We start from the raw sequence: 20,333 nt of genomic DNA on the forward strand, positions 1-20,333 counted from the left end.
GATTGCTAGCCCGTGTGGCATGAGTTCAGTAGACCGTCCCTGAGTCCACCCAACTCTGATGGGAACTCAACTCACATTGGATCAGATAAGAATTACTTGACAATCGGAAGCGTTGAATACATACAGTCACAGTTGTAAACAGTTATTTCTTTAATCATTAGCTATTTTTTTTTATTAAGTAAAAAAACGTTCCCCTTTCAAACCTGACGGTCTATAGGGCAAGTGAAGTAGAGTTCACTTGTTTCTCTGATCTCGGCATATAAAGAGATAGTGTGGTCAGCACTATGCACAGCCGCCTTTACTTTCCCTAACATGAGTTAGGTTTTTTTATTGGCCCTAGCCAAATAATTGCATAGATGAAAAGTGAAAAAAAAAGTAAAAAGTTCATCTTTAGACCTAGCGATCATTGGGCAGGTGAAATAGAGCTCATATATTTCTTGACCTCAGCATATGAAGGGAAAGTGTGGTCAGCACTTTGCCCAGCCGCCTTTACTTTCCCTAACATGAGTTAGGTACACGTTAGAACTGGGGAGACTCAAGGACGTTCTACTAACCGGATACGAACTCGAGACTTTCAGGTAAGAAGTCTAGCGCTCTATCGCTTAGGGCACGCCGTACTGTTTTGATAGTATGTCGATAATATTGATTAAGTCTCGGGTTAGGTTTTAGCTTAAGGCTTAGGTTTCGGCTCCGTAGAGATAAACGTCAAGTATTCACCTAAGTAGTACTGATGCTAGGTCATGTTATTTTATATTTTAAACTAGGACATGAATCCTAAATCCCAAATTTTCGTACAGTAGCGTGTGACCTTTTATCTTTTAATCATGGCCGACTAAGGCTGTTGAAATATGTATAGCACTTCAACGCTCGGTATTACGTCATAACGTCCACTCGAATCACCGACCCCCTGGCTGTTGAGTTAGTGCTAGAATAGTTAATTAGGCGCTAATTGTAAGTAATTAGATCATTTAAATAGGGTTTGATGGGATATGGTAGGGCAAAATGGTTGATAGGGCATTATGGGAGAAGGTAGAACAATGGTTGATAGGGCATTATGGGAGATGTTAGAACAATAGTTGACAGGGCATTATGGGAGATGTTAGAACAATGGTTGACAGGGCATTATGGGAGATGTTAGAACAATGGTTGACAGGGCATTATGGGAGATTATTGAGCAGAATGGTTTAGTCGATAGCGCATGACGGTAATGCCGAATGGATGAGAAGGAAGATTTTTACACAAAGGTTTGTTTTCGTTTTCCTTTGCCGTCTTGTGTATTGGTTATGTATTGGGTAAACTAGATTTAGAATTAGATTTAGTTCTGGTGATTTTTATGGCTTTGTCTTATGGGGATTAGGATTAGTTACCAAAACTATAAAGCATCGAATATTTTAAACGTACATTTATGTCAAGGACAACCCGTTCAAACAAATGACATGTACGATTTAAATCAGCTGAAGCATGACAAATAAAACAAGGTTTACAAGATTTGGATCTAGCATAATTTAATCATTCTTTATGGACGGTTTAACATCACTCATAACCAACGCCCAAAATACGCTCCTGAATTTTTAACGCGCAATTAAAAAAATAGAAATTTGTAAGTGCGCCTAATTTGAAAAAGCACAGAACATGAGTGCTAACGTCATAACGATTGACAATATCAATAAGCAAAATACATATAAAATGGGTTTGAAATACGTTTGGACATACGCTTAAGTAGAAAATTTTAAAAAATTTAAAAGTGACAAGTCCGTTATTTTGGGAAAAAAACACGAAATCTTAACTAAAAATTATGATAATATTGATATACACCTAAGCTTTTAATGTGTTATACAAGCTTATGATTAAACTCGGAATTTAAAAGATCAGAACTTTGTACACAAATAAAACTGAACTTCCATATTAGCAATAAACAACATAAATATTATCCGCGATGCAATATGATGCTTAATTAAGCCCATGCAAGGTAGGAACACCATTGTTTATTTTGCGAAAAAATAAAGAGAAATCTATAACCACGACACATACTAGGCTACTAAGTGTAACAAACTAATTATTGCCCTTAGCAATACAACAAGGCGACACTGGTGCGACGGTTATCTTTCCTTGTTATTCTTGGCTGGTGACACGCTAGGGGTTACCTGATCTGCTTACAGTGTACGGGGCAGGGGGGAAGGGAGGTAAGAAATAATGAAATCAATGGTTTACCTGTACACGCCTGGACCACTACTTAAAAACAAATGTTTTCAATCAGACAGGAGACACAGATGGGGACCCAAAAGGAGATATAAAAGGTGGCATAGTTGTAGCGATTTGTGATGTGTTTAAATATCCCAAGAGGAAATGACTAGGCACCTGTGGATTTTCTAATATTAGTAAAGGCAAGTTGAGTACAACAGTGTATGTGTGTAGTGGTGTATGCACTCGTTAAACTAACATTGCAGTTGTCTGGTTGACATAATAGACAAGTGTCAACTGGATGCCACTTCTATTGCATGTAACAAAATATTTTTTGTATATATATATATATATATATATATATATATATATATATATATATATATATATATATATATATATATATATATATATATTGGTATATTGACATACGAGTGCCCTGAAATACGAGGTTTTCGAGAGAGCTCTTTTTTTTTGCTTTGAGTTACGAGCAGAATTTAGATGTAAGTAACAGGATCAGCGGGTTTTACATCCTTTCATAGACATCACTGTTTATTATTATTTTTTTTCCGTATTTTTTTTCCGTGGACATTTATCTTTAATTAAACAGTCAATCCCTCTGTAAAAAGTATTTTGTTCAAGACAAAATCAATAACTCAAAAGAGATTAATCTGCCTTTGATACTATTATTAAACCTTGTTTTCTCCCCTTTTGTTACTGAATTTAATAATCATGAAATAATATAATTTTTAAATAACCAACTAAATTCTAATTGGTTTAACGTATTTTTGAGTTGTCGTGGTTAATGGAAATTTACTGGGAGTTTTTAAAAGTTTTCATGGCATTGAAACTGGGAAAAAATTGAATTGCGGGAAATGACCATAAACTCACCCACACATTAGCCACTGACCTCTGATCAATGTGACCTAACAATGATTTACTTTATAGATCAATTGAGGTGGAATCTTTTGTGAGAGAAACATGATTTCGATTTCTTGGTCCACGACTTATCAAAATTTGGCGGTTACTATATAAACTAATTACTTCCCTTGTGTAGATCGGGCAAAATCAAGGGAGGCGATTTACTAATTTAAAAAAAAATATTATTTACAGAAATATTTAACTTTTTATAACAAATATTTAAAAACAAATGTAATTAGCAGTTGTGTCCTTAACTTTACTATGGTCTTTTATTTTAATATTAAAATTTTCAAATAATAGAATATACTGAAAACGCTTTAAAAGTTAATTACTTTATGTTGTAAATATAGACTACCACCATATTTCTCAAACAATTGTTGTAAACTATTCGTTAATTAAGTTATTAAAATATAAAACAAAAAAGACATATTAAAAAATATACATGTATATACTTATATAAATACATGTAGGCCAATATGTACTACCATGTTGTCATTTGCAGTGTGCTGCCCCACCCCCCACCCCCCTTATTTGGACGCTACTGATTTGCGCCCTAAGGTACTTATCACGGAAAAGCCGTGATCACATCGCATTTAGACTAGATCTTATAGGCCTGGAAAGCTGGTTCAGTGGTTCCAAATGGTTGTTGCCAGAAAGAGGGGTCGGCGTTGTCGAGTCGGTTGCTAAACCAAAAAGTCTCGAGTTCGATCCCTCGGGCAATTGTGGCTCGATAGCTGGGGAAAGCATCGCTTCCAGGTAAGACAATTTCGAAATGAAAAAAAAAAAAAACAACTGCGGCCTTGTATTTTGTTCTGGGATGGACAAAGGCTATGGCCGCAAATACAAAAAGAAAAGCAGGCTGAAATCGGAGTCAACTGCATAACAAGTTGACACGTAATAATTAAAGTAAAATAAAGAACGAAAAAGTTGCCAGAAAGCATATTTTTCAACCAAAATTAAATATTTTGGAAAGAAGTACAACATGACTTCCTGTTCTATTAAGGTTAGGGGTCGTCTATTTATGACGTCACACTCGTAGGGGAGGGGGGGGGGCGGTCCGTAATTTTGTGACGGTGTGTGATGATGAAGAGGGGTGGGGGAAGTTCCAGGTGGTGTGACCTCACACTTTTGCATAATAAAAGTGCAATGTTGAAAACGAATTTTAGCCGTTACTTCGCGTTTTAGGAAACTGTTTAATAAATTGTTATAGGAATTGATTAAAATACTCTATGTTGACAGAGTTCAGACAAGATTTTGGAAAAAATTTTAAGAAAAATTCAACTGCATATTAGAAGGGGGTTGTAGGCTGCGCTGAGGTGTGACGTCATTTTAGGGGGTGTCAGGCTTTTTGTGACTATGTGTGACGGAAGGAAGGGGGGAGGTAAAAATCGTCAAGAAAGCGTGACGTCATTTATGCAGTGTTTCTTCCAGACTTTTTTCTCCGGGGGGGGGGGGGGCACTTGAAATTTTCAGGGGGTCTGGTAGACTTTCTTCGGGGGGGGGGGCGGACACTGTTAAAAGTATATATGTTCTATATAAATTTCATTTCGTTCGGGGGGGGGGGGGGGTGGAGGGGGCGGTAGACTTTCTTCGGGGGGGGGGGTGTACAAAGAGGGGTGTAGGGCAAAAGGCCGACAAGACATAAGGCCGACACGGACAAAAGGCCGACATGGACAAAAGGCCGACAGCCAAAAGGCCGATAGGACGTAAGGCCGACATACCATAAGGCCGACAGACCATAAGGCCGACAAACCACAAGGCCGACAAGCATAAAACATACTGATATCGGAAAAATATGTTTTACTGAATAGCTCCTATCTTGACTACCATCGAAATAAGGCATGAAAAAGGCGAAACGTTCAAGAGAAGAGACTGTGCTAGTTGATATCCTTATAAGGTGAACCATCGGGTCAAGCGACTGGAGATTACGGGAGTGTCTCAAACACAAAAGATCAGCGAGATGCGGTCACTGCTGTCTTTCGTAGCTCCTTCTATATAATCGAGGTGAGATAATCATCAAAGAACCAAGTCAAAAGCTGCCGGCATCATCGCCTACATGCAAGAAGGTAGAACGCGAAGAGACAATGCATGTTGCGATCCTTATAAGCTGGTCAATGGGGTCCGTGCGACTGGAGGTCAAAGATACCGAATGAAGTAGAAAAGTCGCGTGCCTTGACTTGACTACATGTTAAATACAGACAAAATTTGAATTATATTTTAGTTTCGTCCATTGCGAATAGCGTGAAAAAAAGTGTATACTATATTCGTTGGATTCATTAATTCTGTTGTGATTGTGATACAAGTGTGCCAAAATTGGTAAGTTATTTTTATTTTTTGTGTAAACTTACCCCTGTGATTTCCCTATATATGGACCAATATATCGGCAACAAATAATTGGCTACATCGTGTGTTTTATTTTATCCTATTGTATGTACCTACGAATATTTATGAGAAACTTAAAAAGTCGTATATAATTACATATTTTAGATATTAAACATGCCTGTAATTCTAGTTTGTTATTTATAAAACTTGTCGGCCTTTTGGATGTCGGCCTTTTGACTTGTCGGCCTTTTATCCATGTCGGCCTTTTGTCCGTGTCGGCCTTTTGTCCATGTCGGCCTTTTTCCAGATCCCCACCGAAGAGATGACAGGAAGAAACTCTGCATTTATGGATGACCCCCTTAGAAATCTTCAAAGAAATAACTATTGCATTAACATAATAGTAATTTAGTAAACACTTAAAAAAAAATGTGTAGAGTCTGGGCAATCAGGGTGTTGAAGTGATAGGCAGTGTTCTTCCGGACTTTTTTCTCCGGGGGGGGGGGGGCACTTGAAATTTTCGGGGGGGGGGGGGGGCGGTAGACTTTCTTCGGGGGGGGGGGGGGGCGGACACTGTTGAAAGTATATATTTTCTATACAAATTATATAAATTTCATTTCGTTCGGGGGAAGAGTTGCCTGGAAGAAACTCTGGTGATAGGGGGTGGTGTGTTTTCAATGCTTATTATGTTTGTTATAGATTTTAAAAAATAACTTTCTTCAGAGCTTACTCAACTTTAAAAATACGGCCCCAATGCCCTGCCTAGACTATGACACTAAGCGTGTGTTAAAAATAAAAAGGCTAGGCCTAAACAGAAAAACACCTAACAGAAAAAAACCTAACAGTAAACATGCCAGTTAGTTTTACAGATGTTTTTAAAGTAAAATAATATTTAGACAAATTAGATTTACAGCCTTTCTTTTTCTCTACCTTTAGGCTGTCTGCCAATATTTTTTATAATCTTCTTATAATGGAGGGACATTTTTGAAGGGCTTTCAATCTTTTTTGATAAAAGAATAAAATTGTCGAAAATAAAGTGTTTATAAAAGCCGACATTTCCGTCAATGGAATGAGTTATGAGCAGTCATTGACAAACTGAAGTCCAAATCTGTAAATCAAGGCTACACCCTTAATCTTTATTCTAAATCTAGACTAATCTAGATCTAGAATATAGTCTAGATGTTAGGGAATATAACAATAAATGCCACCAAATTAATCTATTTAAATTTAATTAAAAAAAACTAAGAGGCCAAAGCGCAAAGGCCCACAAATGCCAAGTCCAAGAGGTCCCACATACTACAAGAGGAGGCTTTTGGTTAATAATAATATAAATATAATTTAGTTAGACCCCTAATGGCTAGGCTAATCGAGATCTAGATCTAATAATAATATAATAATAATTTATAAGAAGTCAATAAGAGCCAAGAGCCTTTTTGGGGTATTTTGTCAAATTTAACTTCGGTCTTTAACTCATCATTCATAATGATCATAATTCTCATTCTAGATTTAGCATAAATAAATTAATCTAGATTTCTAGATAAGAGATCTAGAACCTAGATCTAGGCCTTATAATTATAGAGTATAAGTATGAAGTAATAAATATTATATTTGTATTAGTATCATTATCACAAGTATCACTCAGGATCAGGCACTATTCTATTCACTATCCAGTGCGTGAATTGTCCAGCGTGACCATTATAGGTCCAAATCTAGATTAGAATTAGATCAGCTGGAGTCTAGTAGCAGACTAGGTATAAATAGTAGATAGATGTCTAGAATAATAATTAAGTTAAGACTTTTTAATATGCTAGAATTTATAATAAAAATCTATCCTAACTAATAGAATCACCTAATGAATATTACTGAATAAGCCTTATTACTTTACTAGATCTGTATAATAGTATGTATGAGTGTTCAGTGTTTTCTTTTTAAATAATGTGATAAGCTGAGAAAGAAACAGATGCTAATTTTTTTTAATTAGATCTATAGGTTTACTTAAGTTTACGACTTTTGACTTAATTAAGTAGTAGTGTGTTTGTTTTTTACTTTATTAGATTTTATATAATGCTTAGTTTTTTTTTTGGATAGACCTGGTAGTCTACAAGTAAGTAGGCCTAATTGTAAAATTTAAAAAAAAATGTTTTAGTGAATATACCTAGACTAGATCTATAGACCTATAGGCTATTTAAAACAATTTTTTTACATCTCTATTGAGTTTCTTTTATATACAACAATACTTATACCTCTAGCATTAGGTAGGTCTATAAATTAATTAATGTTGTAAAAGATCAAGGTCTGTTTTATCAGCTTTTTATAATTGACCAAACCCCCTACCTTAGCCTAAGTCTTTAGCTACAACCACTGAGTCTTAAACCTGATACTGTTATTTACACCCAGTTGACAAGGAGCCCAGCCCAGCCATAATGAGCTACACCTTTCAAGGGGCTAGGCCTGAGGCTGTTCATTACACTGGTCAAAACCAGGTCACTGATCTGGGACATAAAGAGACCGAGGACCAAACCAACAATAACAACAACAGCAGGACAGAGCCCTGCTTCAATGAGTTCTCTGTGAATATGGATAATCTTGAACTAGTTAGCTGTAGATCAGCTGAGTTGCAATCAAGGGCAGGTAGTGATATCCACTGTGATGTTTATCTCATTGAGAAGTGGTTTGAGGCCTGTGACCCCAGGGGTCTAGGAAAGGTCAGGGTGTCAGATCTTGTGGATTATTTGAGGACTAGTATTGATGCAAACTTACAGGTAAGTTTTAAAGCCTATATCTTTCATTTTAATATGTACTATTATTGGTCAGAAATTCAAATAATTACACCTACATTTTTTTTATCTTATGTGACTATTTAAAAATAAAAAAAATGTGTGTTTTATCAAATTATTTTAAACTCATGTTAAAATGTTGTATATTAAAAGGTAATCATTCTTTTTCCTTAATCTTTAAGGTTAAAAGAAGAACATACTTATATATTTGCTACAGAAAAGCAAAAAAAAAAAAAATAGCAACCCAAAAATCGAAGGCTATTAAAACTTATTGTTTGTGACCTAAACTGTATCAAACTATTTTCAGTAGAGTTCATATGTTTCTTGACCTCAGCATATGAAGGGATGGTGTGGTCAGCACTATACCCAGCCACCTTTACTTTCCCCAATGTAAGTCAGGTACTCACCAGAGCTGGGTGGACTCAGAGACATCCCATAGTCATAAGTCGGAACGGAGATGCAAACTCAAGACCTATGGGCTAGCAGCCAAACACTTTACCATTTGACCATGCTTTCACACTATCACTATAGATAATTCACATCAAATAAAATATTTTATATTGAAAAACAAATTTATTTAAAACATTTCCTCTCTGAATAATAAAAAATAATAATTTTAGGAAGATGGTGCTGTTGGTAGCTTGATTGAGATTCTAGACCCAGATAATATGAATGCAGAAGTGGGCATTGACACTCTTCAGAGTGGACTTTCTCAGTGGATCAGTGAGATGAAAACTTCATCTATGTAAGTAAACAAAACTTTCTCTGTGTAAGTAGAAACAACTTCATCTATGTAAGTAAAAAAACTTTCTCTATGTAAGTAAAAAAACTTTCTCTATGTAAGTAAAAAAAACTTTCTCTATGTAAGTAAACAAAACTTTCTCTATGTAAGTAAAAAACTTTCTCTATGTAAGTAAACAAAACTTTCTCTATGTAAGTAAACAAAACTTTCTCTATGTAAGTAAAAAAAACTTTCTCTATGTTAGTAAAAAAAACTTTCTCTGTGTAAGTAAAAAAAAAATTGTTCTATGTGAGTAAAAAACTTTCTCTGTATAAGTAAAAAAACTTTCTCAGTGTAAGTAAAAAAAAAACTCTCTGTGTAAGTAAAAAAACTTTCTCTGTGTAAGTGAAAACAACTTGTTCTGTGTAAGTAAAATAACTTTCTCTGTGTAAGTAAAACCTTGTAGGCTAACTGATAGTAGTCCCTACTTCTTCTATGCATTGAAAACCTTCAGTCTAAGGTAAAGTACTTCTTATAGTAAGTAAAATCTTGTATGCTAATTGAAGATAAATCTTAAAGTAAGTTAAACTATATAGATTTGCTAAAAATAATTTATTTATGTAGGTAAAACCATGTAGGCTACATGAAAATAGTCTTTTTGTGTTTCTACTTATGGTTGTTAAAACATTCAAAAGCTTAAAAAATGTACAATTAAGTCAGTTATTATTTAAAAATGAAAAATTATTTTGTTATTGTTTTTATGTGTGCATTACATTGACAGGAACTCAAGCATAGAACAACCAAATGCTGACTCTATTATAATGTCATGTAAGAAATTTTTCTTTTAATGTTCTTGTAAATTAGTTTTTAACTTGTTGTATTACTACTAAATAAATTATAGGCCTACATCTTTTGGTTGTTAATATTATATTTATTGTATATGATGTATATAACATTCTGTGTATTTGTTTCTAGTTAATGAAAGTTTGAGAGAAAATGCTGGTCTGGAGATATCTGTTGAAGAGAGTCTCATTGATGACAGGTTAGTACAGTCTTTCTCATCTTATTCTAAACCTGCTATTTTAAAACAGGGGAAATAATAATGTTAATTATATGACGATCCTAGGGTTATCTTGTCCTTAAGACAGTAATTTCTTAAATTATAATTATTTTTTTTCTTTTTAATAATAAGATAAAAAAAAAATTAAAACAGAATTATAGATTGAGTGAGTTTCAAATATTTAGCCATGTTTTTTAAAAAACATGGGCTGACATAAAAAGTTTAAAAACAATATCCTTATTATATGTAAAGCCTAATGTCTGAATCATTTTACACAACAATTATAGAGATTATGTTGATCTATATAAGCTAACAACATCCAAAATTAGTGAGGGCAAGGAATTAGGGTTAACCATTACTCAAAAGATTTTTAATAGGCCAACAACTGTTACCTTTTTGCCTACCTAAATTATCATACAAAAACTGAAAAAGAAATGGTAAAAAAAGTACAATAGTACAGTATCCTTAAAGTGAAAACAGTTTCAGTGACCGGAAAGATATACAACAGAAAACTACGCTCAAAAAAGATCTTTGTTATTTTTCTTAACTTGAGCATTTTTAGACATTAACAAAGAATGGACACATGTACTTTTTGTGTAATATAACATTTTTCCACAAAACAAGAAAAAAATCTAAGTATATTAGTATAAGTAGTTTGTATTTGTGTGTGCATTTATCTGTTTGTGCAGTGTTTTGTTGTGCTGTTTTCCTCGGAATCATATATATATATTTTTTAAAACTGTATACCTCCGCAGAGCATCAGTGAATGACTTGTCGAGCAGATTAGCAGACTCGCAGTATCACAACCTTAAGTTAACCAGGGAAAACCTGGAGGCTCGGGCAACAATTGATATCAAGGAGGAAGAGCTGGTCAAACAATACCATGAGCTTGGGGCAGCAAGGTCACAGATCAGAAGGTAAAGAAATTTACTTGTCTTTAAACATGCCAATAAAATAAGAAATTAATATTACAGTTACTGCCCTTTAATCACATGTAGTATTTTTGTTGCTTAAAGTTAAAGTGATTGTTTAAAAAAGTGTCTATTTTTAAAATTAAAAGAACTTGCTAAAATAACATTAAACATTTTTTTTACAATCTGACTATATTTATATTGTTTGGTTCAAATTATGCAAGACAGTGAATTTTGACAAAGGTCAGCAACTGAGAATTTAAAAAATTATTTTTTAAACATTGGGTTGCTGCTCTTTGATCTCCCAAATATTTCAGTGTGTTATCTGATCTTGTTTAAAAAGGACAGTGTATAATATTAAAACTTACATTGGGTTGTTGATGGTTACAAATGTTTTAATATGCAGGCTACAAGAACATCTTGATATTGTAAATGAAACCAACTTACATTTGTAGTGATAATATATACAAATGTTATATTGAAATCAGCTACATATTCTAAATGAAACAAACTTGCTTTACAGTGTTAATGGTTAAAATTGTTTTACTGAGCAGACTTCAAGAGCAGCTGGATATTCTCAATGAAACAGAGTCAGAAAATGAGGAACTCAGGCAGCAGTTGATGGTGTCTAACAAAGACATGGATGAACTGAAGAAAAAAATAATTCTACTTAATCAGGAAAAGTTGACCTTACAAAACCAGCTCAATAGTTGCCATATAGAGGTGGGTTCATGCTATTAATTCTTATTTGTTTCATATATTGGGTGGTACTGAATTGATGAAGTAGTATGTACACTGAAGTTGACTCATGAAATAGACAAGTGTGCTCTACTATTTATCCTTCCTTGTTTATACTGACAGATTGCCAAGTTGAGTTCAGAGTTAGCTCAGGCGCAAGATGTGGGGAATGAGTTGAAATTCTGTTTAGCAGAAAGTAAAGTAAGTTCTGTTGTATTTCCTTTGTACAGTCATGAGTAACTTTTTGATTGAAGATTTTATTATTTTAGTCTCAAATGTATGGTTCACTTTCATTTGTTTAATAGCTGATTCAAACAAAAATATAACGATATTTGCAATTTGGGTTACCATGTTAAAATCAAAGTACAACTTATACTTTCTGAATTATTTTTTACTAACTACACTTTAATGTTGGTGTTAAGACTTGAATGTTTCCATTTATATCTGAAACATATCTTTAATCTGACAGCCTAAACTTCATAAAAGTAATATTGTTGGGTTTTTCCTTACTCATTACTTTACTCCTAATTATGACATCCTATAATTAGATTTATTAGCCTGTATGAAAACATCACATGGTAATTTTACTGTAATCTGTTTCAATCTATTATTTGACTAGTCTTGATTAAAGCAGATTAACAAGATTGCTGTATTTAAAATGATTATTTTAGACAATTGCCAGCAGTCAGGTAATTCAAGCATTAAGGTACAGCATGGTTGGATGGTAGAATTCATGATTTCTAGCCCGAAAGTCTCAAGTTTAGATCCTGGGGTATGATGTCCTTTTCACCCAGTTCTGATGGGTACATGACTCATGTTAGAGAAATGAAGGTTACTGGGCACAGTGCTGTATGCCTAGGTCAGGGGTCTCCAAACTTTTCAGTCAGAGGGCCGCATTAACTATCAAATTTCAGTTCGGGGGCCAGTTTCTTGCAGGCATGTCTTTGATTTTTCTGGGCAATGTTCCTCAGCCATCACCAACAAACATTTTTTCTGTAGGATGAGAGGACCTCGGGGGCCGTAGTTTGGAGACCCCTGGCCTAGGTCATTGAAACAGATGAACTCTACTTCATCTACCACATATTTCTTGGTCACAAATGCAAAAACATGGTGAACAAATGCTAAACAGTGTCATTTGACTTGCATAGTGTAGACACTTGATTCCTCACCTGTTTCTGTTTACCTTGATTAAGAGCATTAGAACAAGAAAATAGAAAGAACCTTGTTTATTCAAATGATTAAGTTTGGATATAAATGTGCCAAACTGCACCACCATACTCTAAAAGTTGTGATGATGAGCCAGATGCCTTACCCTGTTACTGTCTGCGTTGGTTAAGGTTATTACTTATTTGAGAGAAATAGAACAAGAAATAGAAAAAAACCTTGGTTTGGTTGGTTATTCAAAAAATTTAGTTTGGCCATAAATGTGCCAAACTGCACAACCATACTCTAAAAGTTGTGATGATGGGCCAGATGTTTTACCCTGTTACTGTCTGCCTTGGTTAAGGTTATTACTTATTTGAGAGAAATAGAACAAGAAAATAGAAAAAAAAACTTGTTTTGGTTGGTTATTCAAAAAATTTAATTTGGCTACAAATGTGCCAAACTGCACCATCAGACTATAAAGGTTGTGGTATTGGCCACCATGTGGGTAATCAGATATGACACCCAAGCACATGTGTGGTGTCACCATTCCTGTTAGCTACACACTCTACAATAATTACACATGTGTTGTTGCTATTGAATCAATCACAGTCTCATCGTTAAACTACTCAATTGTGACTGTGATTCATTCAACAAGGAAAACTTTGGTTTGTATATAATGTGCATAATGTTATAATGTGCGGAACTTCACTAATAGTTTTGTACACTTTATATTGCAGGAGAAAGTGATGGAGTTAAAAGATACCTGTTCAAACATGAGCTCTAAGCTTACAGAGGTAAGCTCAGTTTTAACTCTTACAGCCCATTTTTCTTTACCTGGTTGAAGCATAAGTTCAGCTTTTTTACTTTTTAATATTTAAAATGTGTATTTTTTTAATAACATGCTACCCTGGTTATTCTTAAAGAAAATAATATGAAAAAAAAAGTACAATATATCTGTACAGCAAGTGAATTTAGAATCAAATAGAATGTCTGAATGTGTTATATAACATGCTACCCTGGTTATTCTTAAAGAAAATAATATGAAAAAAATACAATATATCTGTATATATATACAATATATATACAATATATCTGTATAGCAAGTGAATTTTAGAATCAAATAGAATGTCTGAATGCGTTATATAACATGCTACCCTGGATATTCTTAAAGAAAATAATATGAAATAAAAGTACAATATATCTGTATAGCAAGTGAATCAAATAGAATGTCTGAATGCGTTATATAACATGCTACCCTGGATATTCTTAAAGAAAATAATATGAAATAAAAGTACAATATATCTGTATAGCAAGTGAATCAAATAGAATGTCTGAATGCGTTATATAACATGCTACCCTGGATATTCTTAAAGAAAATAATATGAAATAAAAGTACAATATATCTGTATAGCAAGTGAATCAAATAGAATGTCTGAATGCGTAACAGTTGTGTAGGTAGGCTAAAAGCTTTATGCAGCTGTGCATCTGTGAAAGTGAATACAGCACACAGCATGAGATGCATTCGTTTTCAGTTTTTCTCAAAGCCCATCAATGCGACATCTGTTTTGTTCTTTTAGCGGAATGTTGCTATGAGGGCCAGTTAACATTGAATACTTGCAATCATTTGATATTTGCTATGTTTTGTTTAGAATAATATATTTCTATTATATGAATATAATTTTGAATGCTTTATTAGTAACAGATCAGTCTTTGCTTTTGGGATTGTTTCTATAAGGCTAATCATATTAGCTGTAAAGGTTGCTTATGACTTCATTGCTGCATATCACAAGTCATTATACATTACATTTATTCATCACAATACAATGTAACCTACATAGGTTTATAGTAAAGCATTTTTGAAATACAATTAGTGGTATATATATATTTATAAAGTATTTAAATGTATGCCTTTATTAATTTAATAAAATGGGAAGCATATTTCTAAAAAAAAACAACTAATCCCAATTAACATGTGTGTGTTGAGGTTGATTCAATTAAAGTTGAGTGAATGTTTTTTTATGACTGAATGACTGCACCTGTTACCTGCATAATCCCCAGGGCATAAATTAACTGGTTTACCTGTGTTGGTTAAGTTGCAGGTGAATGTGGTGTGAATGTCACCTAGTGTTTTTAACTATCTGGTTGAGCATGTAGTAGTTAGATCGAGAAGGTGCTAAAGCATTTTAAAGGTTGATTGCTATTCTGTTGGATTTTTTGTAGAGAGATGAAAAGTATCAAGAGTTATCTGTCCACTTACAAGAGATGTCCAAGTATAATGAGGTTTGACTCATTTTAATTGTGTTATAAGTAATCGATTTAAAGTTGTATCATAATATAAACCATTGAGTATTAGTTACTATAATGTATGTTATTGACCTTTATTTTTATTGATTATTTGCATCATAAGACTTGTTAGATGTAGGTCATGTAATAAACCTTTATATTCACTGACTACATTTTTACTATTGGGAAAATGATAAGGTTTGCATCATAAAAACATAAATTTAATTTTATAGTTAATATATCATTTTAGAAACCTATTGTTTGTTCAGATTGAAATTCTTAGGCAACTAAAGTGAAACTTTCCTAACAGTCAAAACTAAATCTGCTATTGAGCCTTCATTTCTTATAAATAACATTAGTACAAAATATAGTATTTTATATTTAAATTACTTCTAATTTAGATTTAAATAATTGAATTTTTTTTTCATCAAAGTAAAAAACTTTGTTCACATTTAAAGATTGATATTATAAGTACTCGTTATAAAACTTCATTATTGTAATCACAGAAACTAAATAATTATACAAACTCTAGGAGTGTATTGTTTAGCAGAGGAGAATGTGTTCATTTTTAATGCTATAAAATATGATTGTATAAACTATTCAGAAGGAAGTAATTTGTAATGACTCAAGAGGTTCTTCACTATTTAGGAGCTGAAAAATCAAAACAGAGAATTGCAAGGACAGCTCAAAGAATCACAACTGGAGATCTCTAGGTATGAGTTGCTTCCCTGCATGTAGTAAATTGAATAAGGAAAATAGTTGTGTTTTATACTTAAGTATCTTATTAGTTATTACGCATTAAAATATTCTCACTACTGATAAAGGCACCCAGCTTATTTCTAATCTAAATTAACCATCTTTTGACCTGCTTGTCTGAAATAAAATACAACACATTTATTTCTTATATTTATGGAAGTAAAAATTAACATGAACTAATTAACTTAATTGTGGTGACATGTTTTAGGTTATGTTTAAAAAAAATAATTAAGCTGATTATATTATGCATGTGTATATTTTAGCCTAAAATCCGCTAACGAGTGCAGTAATGGTATTGTACTGCCTTCACTGAAAGAACTTACAGAGGATATAGAAGAGGACACCGACCAGTCTGAGACCAACAGTGTATCTGAGTGGCCACTGTCCATTAGGAATGAGCTGAGAGACCTGGTAAGGAACTTGAGTCATACATGGTAATTCACTTGTTTTTGTTTGTTTGTGTATACTAGACAGCAATTGTATGAACCTTCTGTAATACTTAGCTCCCTTTTGTGATTAAGAAATATAAAAAATCTGTTTTTCGCAAAGTTATTAATAATCAGTTTTACCATAACCATGTTATTCAGACCTTTTGTGAACATCCAATCATATCCATGTAATCCGCACCTTTTTGTGAACTGTCAATCATATCCATGTTATCCACACCTTTTTGTGAACTGTCAATCATATCGATGTTATCCGCACCTTTTTGTGAACTGTCAATCATATCCATGTTATCCGCACCTTTTTGTGAACTTTCAATCATATCCATGTTATCCGCACCTTTTTGTGAACTTTCAATCAAACCCATGTTATCCACACCTTTTTGTGAACTTTCAATCATATCCATGTTATTCACACCTTTTTGTGAACCGTCAATCATATCCATGTTATCCGCACCTTTTTGTGAACTTTCAATCATATCCATGTTATCCGCATCTTTTTATGAACTTTCAATCATATCCATGTTATCCACACCTTTTTGTGAACTTTCAATCATATCCATGTTATCCGCACCTTTTTGTGAACTTTCAATCATATCCATGTTATCCGCACCTTTTTGTGAACTGTCAATCATATCTGTGTTATCCGCACCTTTTTGTGAACTGTCAATCATATCCATGTTATCTACACCTTTTTGTGAACTGTCAATCATATCCATGTTATCCGCACCTTTTGTGAACTAATCATATCCATGTTATTCACACCTTTTTGTGAACTAATCATATCCATGTTATCTGCACCTTTTTGTGAACTGTCAGTCATATCCGTGTTATTCACACCTTTTTGTGAACTGTAAATCATATCCATGTTATCCACACCTTTTTGTGAACTGTCTGTTGATTGAATGGCCCACAGCTTGGTGATGGCCCTGGCCTGCCCTGGCCACTCAGTGAGAAAGAGCTGAAAGATAGCGTTGTGGCCACACCTGATCTAGGTGGCCAAGTGGAGAATGCCAGCCCTTCATACAGCAGCTCTGTAAGTTGTCACTTAGTTTTTGTTCTCTTTAGTGTAAGGGAATTGTAGTCTTATTAGAAAGGTCCCATTTATAAATATAACCATTTATAACTCTTTACTGTAAGGGAAAGTGTGTAGTGTATTAGAAAGGTCCCATTTATAATTTTACCCATTTATAACTCTTTAGTGTAAGGGAATTGTAGTCTTATTAGAAAGGTCCCATTTATAATTATACCCAACAAATAACTCTTTAAGTTTTAACTCTGATTTTTTTATCTTTAGTGTAAGGGGAAGTGTGTAGTGTATTAGAAAGGTCCCATTTATAATTATACTCATTTATGACTCTTTAGTGTAAGGGGAAGTGTGTAGTGTATTAGAAAGGTCCCATTTATAATTTTACCCATTTATAACTCTTTAGTGTAAGGGAAAGTGTGTATTGTATTAGAAAGGTCCCATTTATAATTATACCCATTTATAACTCTTTAGTTTAAGGGAAAGGGTGTAGTGTATTAGAAAGGTCCCATTTATAAGTATACCCATTTATAACTCTTTAGTGTAAGGGAAAGTGTGTAGTGTATTAGAAAGGTCCCATTTATATTTATACTCATTTATAACTCTTTAGTGTATGGGGAAGGGTGTAGTGTATTAGAAAGATCCCATTTATAATTATACCCATTTATAACTCTTTAGTGTAAGGGGAAGTGTGTAGTGTATTAGAAAGATCCCATTTATAATTATACCCATTTATAACTCTTTAGTGTAAGGGAAAGTGTGTATTGTATTAGAAAGGTCCCATTTATAATTATACCCATTTATAACTCTTTAGTGTAAGGGAAAGGGTGTAGTGTATTAGAAAGATCCCATTTATAATTATACCCATTTATAACTCTTCAGTGTAAGGGAAAAGTTTTAGTGTATTAGAAAGATCCCATTTATAATTATACCCATTTATAACTCTTTAGTGTAAGGGGAAGTGTGTATTTTATTAGAAAGGTCCCATTTATAAGTATACCCAGTACAACTGCGCTAAGTTTTTTCTTTGTTTTAATTATGTTTATATCCTAGATAAGATGTTATAGAAAGGTCCCATATCTTACCTAGTATACAATCTGTAAGTGTTCACTAGGTTTAGGTTTCTTAAGCTTACGACTAGATGTATTATAAAGGTTACATTCCTTAACCAGTCAAATTGATACTAAATCCAGTGCCAAATCATGAATGGAGGCTATACAGCATGGATAGCTGCTTAAATTTTCACTGTGTCTAACCAACCTGCTGATTAAATAAATAAACCGGGAGTGATCTCCCCTAAACTTTCTCGAATATTCTTATATAAAATAACAGGGGATGGAAACTCGGGCTATAGACATGATTTTTAATCCATTTTAAATACTTAAAGTTTTAAAAATAGAATAAAATCTCGTAGACAAATTAATTGCACACCAAGTGAACGCAAATAAAAAAAGCGCATAATAGTGCGCAATATTATTAGTACTTTTAAAATTTACATTAGTTTTTTGAGAAATCGGAAGTAGCGTAAATTACTACTTCCAGTCAACGGAAATTACTCAAAATTTAACAGAAGGTAGAGAATTAGATCTTTTACTTACATGTGAAATTTCATTTATCTATCTGAAATAGTACTCAAGTTATAGGCTTTTAAAAAATTCAAAGTAGGAAAAGTACCACTTCCGGTTATCGGAAATCGCTCAAAAGTTGATACGGATCTACGATTTTGATAAAATACTTATATATGAAATTTCATCAACCTAGCTGTAACGGTACTCAAGTTATCGTGTTTACACACGGACAGACACACACACACACAGACATACGGACAAGATTGCAAAATTATGTTTTACCGTATCAGTGAGGTGTAAAACGTCGAGATTTGTAAAAATCTCGATTTTTTTTTTTTGCACGATTACAAGACTTTCTCTATACTACGTATATACGAGAAAGTAAAAATGACCAAGATCCATGTTGTATGTTAACAATGTCCAGAGTTGTAAAAAAAATTCTGTGTATATTTCCAGCTTGAATGTGAATTTAGTGATTCAAGTGCTAATTCAGAAGAGTCATCTAATCGAGAAAGTTTAAGAGGAAAATCAAGCCCCAAGCAAGATCCTTATTATGATATTTCTAATGAAAAGTAAGTATATAGCTGATATAGATTAACTTTTAGACAGAAATGCATCTCTATAAAACTTAATTGCCACAGTTTCTGTTTTAAGATTATTAATTTAGGAAAACTTATGAGTTTAAATGTTTTTGTGGATGACGTCTTATTAGATAAAAAATTGTATTGAAATTATCACAAGTAAACCTTTTTTGTTTACATTAATTTTTCTTAGAAATTCTAATTAACAATCCATGAATGATATAGCCCTATGCTTTATTTAAAAATCTTAAATTAATTTTTTACTAGTTTTTTGAGTTATCTATCAATGTATGATATATGTCTTTTTATTTTGAGTTAATTTTTACTATATTTCTAGGTATCGATGAATGATATATGTCTTTTTATTTTGAGTTAATTTTTACTAGTATTTCTTGTTATCCATCTATGAATGATACGTCTTTTTATTTTGAGTAATTTTTACTAGTATTTCTAGTTATCTATCTATGAATGATATATGCCTTACTTTTTGATAAGTGTTAATGTTGCTTTCACTAGACTTCCCTTAAATTTCTTTCTACAGGCTCAGGGTTCTGGTCTCTTTACTGAAGAATTTCAGGGGTAAGCACGACATTCTTTTGGTTAATTTATGGAGGTCAGTGTGGTCAGGTGGGTAAACTCATGGTTGCTGAACTGTAAAGTCCTGAGTTTGAACCCACGGGCAGATGAGGCTCGTGAGCAGGAAACAAAAAACCAATCTAGGAGAGAAAACTCTAAAATTAGGCAACTACTGCCTTGTAGTTTGTTCTTGGTTGGACAAAGGTTATGAAAGCAAGTCCAAAAAAAACTGTCTGAAATCTGAGTTAATGGCCTATATGTCGCATAACAAGTTGATATATAATACTTTATTGTGTTAAAAAAATATATTTCCAACATTAAATTA

The 20,333-nt window shown here is 33.2% G+C and overlaps 1 protein-coding gene across 1 annotated transcript in view; it reads left to right on the forward strand.

The window, feature by feature from the left end:
• Positions 1-6,470: 6,470 nt before the first annotated feature.
• LOC131956567 (uncharacterized) overlaps positions 6,471-20,333 on the forward strand; it is a 151,822-nt gene continuing 137,959 nt past the window's right edge. Inside the window, exons 1-15 of the mRNA XM_059321087.1 lie at positions 6,471-6,531; positions 7,819-8,183; positions 8,819-8,943; positions 9,701-9,747; positions 9,895-9,961; positions 10,762-10,896; positions 11,445-11,613; positions 11,752-11,829; positions 13,512-13,568; positions 14,995-15,054; positions 15,706-15,770; positions 16,077-16,224; positions 17,173-17,292; positions 19,308-19,423; positions 19,974-20,011. Coding sequence (XP_059177070.1) covers positions 7,845-8,183; positions 8,819-8,943; positions 9,701-9,747; positions 9,895-9,961; positions 10,762-10,896; positions 11,445-11,613; positions 11,752-11,829; positions 13,512-13,568; positions 14,995-15,054; positions 15,706-15,770; positions 16,077-16,224; positions 17,173-17,292; positions 19,308-19,423; positions 19,974-20,011 — 1,564 coding nt within the window. The 5' untranslated portion in view covers positions 6,471-6,531; positions 7,819-7,844. The remainder of the gene's footprint in view (positions 6,532-7,818; positions 8,184-8,818; positions 8,944-9,700; positions 9,748-9,894; positions 9,962-10,761; positions 10,897-11,444; positions 11,614-11,751; positions 11,830-13,511; positions 13,569-14,994; positions 15,055-15,705; positions 15,771-16,076; positions 16,225-17,172; positions 17,293-19,307; positions 19,424-19,973; positions 20,012-20,333) is intronic.

Source organism: Physella acuta, unplaced genomic scaffold (genome assembly GCF_028476545.2).
Source record: "Physella acuta isolate Inbredline_101_S28 unplaced genomic scaffold, ASM2847654v3 ptg001160l, whole genome shotgun sequence".
NCBI lineage: Eukaryota > Metazoa > Mollusca > Gastropoda > Physidae > Physella > Physella acuta.